Source organism: Austrofundulus limnaeus, unplaced genomic scaffold (assembly GCF_001266775.1).
Source record: "Austrofundulus limnaeus strain Quisiro unplaced genomic scaffold, Austrofundulus_limnaeus-1.0 Scaffold67, whole genome shotgun sequence".
Taxonomy (NCBI): Eukaryota; Metazoa; Chordata; class Actinopteri; order Cyprinodontiformes; family Rivulidae; genus Austrofundulus; species Austrofundulus limnaeus.
Genome location: NW_013952469.1, coordinates 1231500 through 1237662, shown reverse-complemented (window position 1 = coordinate 1237662; position 6163 = coordinate 1231500). Strand labels below are relative to the sequence as shown.

General features: G+C 37.7%; 2 protein-coding genes across 3 annotated transcripts in view; one reads left to right on the top strand and one right to left on the bottom strand.

Annotated features, from left to right (window-relative positions):
• Nucleotides 1-6163, top strand: part of LOC106518864 (gamma-aminobutyric acid receptor subunit alpha-5) — a 44780-nt gene that overhangs the window by 23677 nt on the left and 14940 nt on the right. The window contains exon 7 of the mRNA XM_014010291.1: nucleotides 1266-1409. Within this exon, the coding sequence (XP_013865745.1) occupies nucleotides 1266-1409 (144 nt within the window). The remainder of the gene's footprint in view (nucleotides 1-1265; nucleotides 1410-6163) is intronic.
• LOC106518863 (gamma-aminobutyric acid receptor subunit beta-3) overlaps nucleotides 1-6163 on the bottom strand; it is a 93692-nt gene that overhangs the window by 83904 nt on the left and 3625 nt on the right. The gene's annotated exons all lie outside the window — the stretch shown is intronic.

Here is a 6163-nt window from a genome sequence, read left to right as displayed (position 1 = left end):
GAACAGTCAGCTGTTAATCCTAACGCACAGCAGTATGTGGCCATCCTGCCCACTGCCACTGTGCTAAATAAATAAATATGAAAATGAATTTGATTTATAGAATGTAATTGAAACTATGTCAAAGAAATGAAAATTTTTGCAAAACACAGACTGTGGAATGAGATCAGTGAGAGGTGATTCCCATAAAAAAAAAAAACTTTTTTTTCTATTTTTTCCTGAAGGTGAAGGCAACAAGAAGCAAGCAACACAAACCCYACAGCTCAGAAAGCTGCCTGTCAATTTATGGACTGACCGACAACAGTCAAGATCAGCAGTGTTTAAGTGCAGCTCCGTCCTACAGGCCAGCTGTTCTGCTCCTTTGGTTAGCTCGAGCAAACGTCTACTAATCCCTGATTCTGTCCAGCTCTTTTATCAGTTGAACTTCAGCTTGTCCCAGACCTGATGAGTTACATGAGTCGTCTGAGACTGAAACTTTTTTCCAGTTTCTGACCTTTGACCCATTCAAAATAAAAACTGCTGTTTGCTGCCAGGAGAGCCGACAGAATAGAAACATCCAAGATAAGGCGCCACAGTATCTGACAAAAGTATATGATACTTCAAAGACAATATGTTGTAATTTGCATTTACAATGCACCCAATGGTTGCTTGAAGACTGGAATCGGCTGATTTTTAGCTGGACTCAGCGAATAACTAAAGTTAGCCCAGTGAAATAGGACCTCCGCTGATTTCAGGTGTGCAAAAACAGCAATGAATGGGCTTACATAGGATATTTACTGAAATTATTTTTAGTTGCCCATTTTGTTTATGTGAAAATATGTGTCCCATAATCTGGAAGATGTTGTTTGTATCATGTTCTGTAGTTTTTCTCATTAAGAGTTCTAGTGAAATCAAAATTCCTACTCAAAATCAAAACTGAAACCAGCTTAGAAAATGTTGATCGGTTCAACATTTGTCTTTGTAATACAGTATGTATTTCAAAAGAGATGGTGTATACTAACTGGCATTTAAACAAGTCAAACCTTTATGATGYTGAGCTAATCAAAGGCTAGTTTTCACTAGAATGATTGTTATGGGACATTTTCCCAACAAGGTGTGTAATCTTATGTTTTGGAACCCCTGGATTCATATGATAAAGAAAAACTTCACTAAAGCATCCAGTCAAATTTTTTATCTTGACCTGAAGGAAACAGGAGGAAGACTTCTACATCACCAAAAACTGTTCTTCTTGAATCTCTGATCCTTTTGAATGCCTCTGTCTTTTTCAGATGCCTATCCTGTGTCTGAGGTGGTCTACACTTGGACTCAGGGGGCYGCCAAGTCTGTGGTGGTAGCGGAAGATGGCTCCAGGCTGAACCAGTACCATCTCATTGGGCAAACCGCTGGCACAGAGGACATACACACCAGCAGAGGTGGGCGTGTTTGTCAGTTGTTGCACCAAAACCCCGCGGGTTTAAGATTCAGTCGATGGTCAACCTGATTTGAATACCTGCGGTCAGTGGTACAAACACAACAAAATCAGAGCCAAAAACTAACAAGATGTACGATAGAGTTCACATGATGAACCTGCCAACCTCTGGAAAAATGCCTACCCTTTGGTTATTGTTTTGGTAATTCTTTGTGTTCAGGTTCATTCTCTTTTTGGTTATCAGTGATTTGCATGGTCTTTTTCCAGTAGCAGAACAAATTTTTTTTGTTTAGCGGATTAGCTTTTTCACCAGCTTTGAAAACCTTTATCAAACCAATTTGTTTCCATTAATATACAGTAAGTACACTAACAGCTAACTAACAAACTAAAATCAAAATGTTTGTGTCAGTCCCACCAGTCTTCAGCTTGAAGGAAAMAAAGTCGTATGACACAGCCTGAGTGACAGTCGTCTTAGCAGTTAGTGATTAGCTGTTTGTTAGATTACACTAAGTTTTATTTGTTTAACTGTTTAGAGTTAGCTTCCACAATTTTATTTTTTACATGTTTAGCGGTTAGCTGTTTAGTAATAGTTTCAGCAATTTTTTTTACATGCTTAGCAGTTCAGCATTARCAAAGCTATATTTTTAGTTAGCAAATTACAGCAGGTAAAATAAGTATTGAACATGTCAACATTTTTCTCAGTAAATATATTACTAGAGGTGCTAATGACATGAAATTTTCACCAGATGTTGGTAACAACCCAAGTGATCCATACATACAAAGAAATCAAACCATAAATGTCCAGAAATGAAGTTATTTGTAATAATGTGGAATGGCACAGGGAAAAAGTATTGAACACATGAAGAAAGGGAGGTGTAAAAAGGCATGGAAAGCCAAGACACCAGCTGAACTCTCTCAGTAATTAGAAAGCAAGCCTGCCCCTTGTCCGTGCAAGTTAATATCAGCTGGTTCAGTCCCAAATGATGGCCAGTTATCACACAAGAACCATCTGATGATGGGTAAAAGTAAAGAGCTCTCTCAAGACCTTCACAACCTTATTGTTRCAAAGCATAATGATGGCATCGGTTACAGAAGAATGTCTAAACTTCTGAAGGTTCMAGTGAGCACTGTTGGGGCCATAATTCAGAAGTGGAAAGAACATTATTTCACCATAAACCGACCACGACCAGGTGCTCCTCACAAGATTTCTCACAGAGGAGTGAAAAGAATTATCAGAAGAGTTGTCCAAGAGCCAAGGACCACTTGTGGAGAGCTTCAGAAAGACCTGGAATWAGCAGGTACGATTGTTTCAAAGAAAACAATAAKTAATGCACTGAACCACCATGGCCTGTATGCACGCTCACCACGCAAGACTCCACTGCTGAAGAAACAGCATGTTGAAGCTCCTTTAAAGTTTGCTACACAACATTTAGACAAGCCTGTGTAATACTGGGAGAATATAGTCTGGTCAGATGAGACCAACATTGAACTGTTTGGATGTCATAATACACATCCTGTTTGGAGGTCAAATGGCACTGCACATCAGCCCAAAAACACCATACCAACAGTGAAGTTTGGAGGTGGGTACATCATGGTGTGGGGTTGTTTTTCAGCATATGGTACTGGCAAACATCAAATAATTGAAGGAAGGATGAATGGAAAAATGTACAGAGACATTCTTGATAAAAATCTGCTTCCATCTACCAGGATGATGAAGATGAAACGTGGCTGGACATTTCAGCAAGACAATGAGCCCAAACACAAAGTCAAGGAAACTCACAGTTGGTTTCAGAGAAAGAAAATAAAGCTGCTGGAATGGCCCAGCCAATCACCTGACCTGAATCCAACAGAAAATCTATGGAAAGAACTAAAGATCAGAGTTCATAGAAGAGGTCCACGAAACCTTCAAGATTTGAAGACTGTTTGTGTGGAAGAATGGGCCAAAATCACACCTGAGCAATGCATGCCACTAGTTTCTCCATACAGGAGGTCGTCTTGAAGCTGTCATTGACAACAAAGGCTTTTGTACAAAGAATTAGATAAATTTCAGTAAGCGTGTTCAATACTTTTTCCCTGTGCCATTCCACATTATTACAAATAACTTCATTTCTGGACATTTATGGTTTGATTTCTTTGTATGTATGGATCACTTGGGTTGTTACCAACATCTGGTGAAAATTTCATGTCATTAGCACCTCTAGTAATATATTTACTGAGAAAAATGGTGACGTGTTCAATACTTATTTTTACCCGCTGTATGTATTAGCAAAGCTAATGTTTTGGGTTTTCTTATGTTTGGTCTGTGCCATCTGTCGCTTCTTCTCAGTAAACATTTTTCCAGTTAGTCTGCCACCCCCATCTTTGCCTGTCCCCTGTGTCATCTGTCAGAGCTTTAGACACTCTACCAATCAGTCCCAGTCCTTTTAGTCCTTTAGTTCTCACTATCTCCTCAGTGTTTATTATTGGCTCTCACGCCATGTTCGGTTCTTCTCTGGGTCTCCCCATATTATCTTTAAATAACTGTAAGATTTGCTACCACACCAGCCTTCTATTTTGTTTTTAACAAAGTAAGCACTATTTTTGAGTGGGTCTACATTCCTTGGTTTATTTCCTTTACATTCATGACAGAATACTAGAATTTGTGTTTCTACCTTTCTTCATCAATTGCAGTGCTTGTGGTTCTGCTATTCAGCTAACAGTTAATAGAGGAAACGTTTTTTTTTTCATTAAGTGCGCTATGTGAAGCTAAGTATGTACTTTTAGCTTTTAACAAGAGCAACATAGTTTAGTGGTACTTACAGATTGTACAAGAAGACTTACAACTTGTGCAAGGACCAACCTATAGGAGTGCAAGTCCAGTCCAGGTTCTATGAGTCAGTGGGACAAACAGACCTAAACCTACATAACAAAAAGGACAGGTGTAAAAAGAAACCTAGCATTTYGACTCATGAAACCACTCTACCAATTTGATGGTCATACTCCAAATAAAACTCACATTGGTTGAACCATAGATGTTTTATGTAACCTTAATTGTGGCTTAATGATGGTAAAAACACTTCATGTGTTTGGTCCAGTGCTACTGCCATAATGTTTCCTCATTTAGTGTCTACTAGGTTATTTATGTCAAAAAGAGCAATTATGTTGGATAAAAGCTCCGCTAATCTCCTGTCAGAAATGGGGTCATATATGAGCACCAGCAGTTTTAGTGCAAACAGTCAAATATGTATGTCCACCTCTAGCCATAAACAGCATCAATAGTTTTAATTTATTTGTTTGGCCAATGTCATCTTGTATGGTTTTCTGAGCCTCCATCTGTGGTTAGGGTTAGAATCAAGACCATAAGGATCCTGGATTTGCTGACAGACACTGACAGACAATTTATTTGGTGTTAAAGAAATGTCTTCGACGCATCTAAACCAAACTAATTCATTCTGTTTGTTTTGTTTACATAACAAATTAAGACATGGTTCTAGCCCTGGTAKGTTATAGAACCAGAACTACTTCAGTGAAAAAACCTCAAATAGTTGGCTCTTTAATCAATCTCAGTTTGGAGACAGACTAATTCTTATTGGACCAATGAGCTCATGGCTAGTCTGAGCAGAACCAAAGTCAAAGTGAATCAGCGAAAGTCAATTTTATGCACCTTGGTATCGACGCCAAATTCTCATTTCAGTTATTTTGGCAAAACTATTACAATAAAGGATGGCTAAAAGTTAGCAGAGTTAAAAAGTGGGTGAAAATTGAAACAAGCTAAATGCTTGTCAAATGTAGAAAAACGAAACGTTGGCTAAAACTATGTCTAAGAAAATGCTAGCTAAAGTAGCATTACAGTAGCTAAAAACTAAAGTAGTAAAAGACTAGCTAAAAGTATAAAATGGCTACCTAAAAAGTAAAAATAAAAAAGTGGCCAAATTGTAAACGGTACTTCAGAAGCAAATGGCAAGCTAAAATTTAAAAGAAGCAGAATTTTAGGTACATGCTGAATATGACAAAACACTGGCATTTGTAGCAAAACACAAACTAAAAGCTAAATTTGTAAAAGGTTGGCTAAAAGTAGAAAAAGGCTAGCTAAAGTTAAATAAGCAAAAAAGCAAAGGGCTAGCTAAGGGTTAAAAGTAGCAGAAAGCTAGCTAAAGCTAAATGTAGCACAGTAAGCTAAATTGGCTCACTTTTGCTTGTCAGGCTTGTTAGAACAGGTATGTGCAGCAAGTAAAGTGTTAATTGTTCATTACAGTTTCAAGGAATCTCATTTCCAAAGATCTGAATGATTGTTTTAAGGCCTTTTTAAGGTACATCCTCTAAATCAGTAGCAGCTGACCCTGTTGGGAAGAACATCCAATATATTTTTTTAACTAAATATAATCTTAGAGATTTAGCTGCCAGGTTTGGTGATATAACCTTTTTTTAGCCCTCTTTACTTCAACATGRTGTACTTGTTAAAATTTTCACCACTCTCTCACAGTTTATTTACACCTTTTCATCCTCAGGCTTTTAGCGACCCTGATGCTAATTAGCTGAACATGATCTAAAAAGTGAGTGGCCTAAAATAATAGACTTTTGATTTAAATATAAAAGCAAATAAACATCCTTAATGGACGTTTATTTGTGATTTTGGTCTTTTTCTGGGATTTATTTCCATAGAAATAAAAGAGTACGGTAATATTTAATTATTGGTCACTGGGGTTTTCTTGGAGCTAGTACAGGTTTACAAGGAAAAACTTTAAAGAAATGCCTATCACCTGCTGCCTTCATGACAGA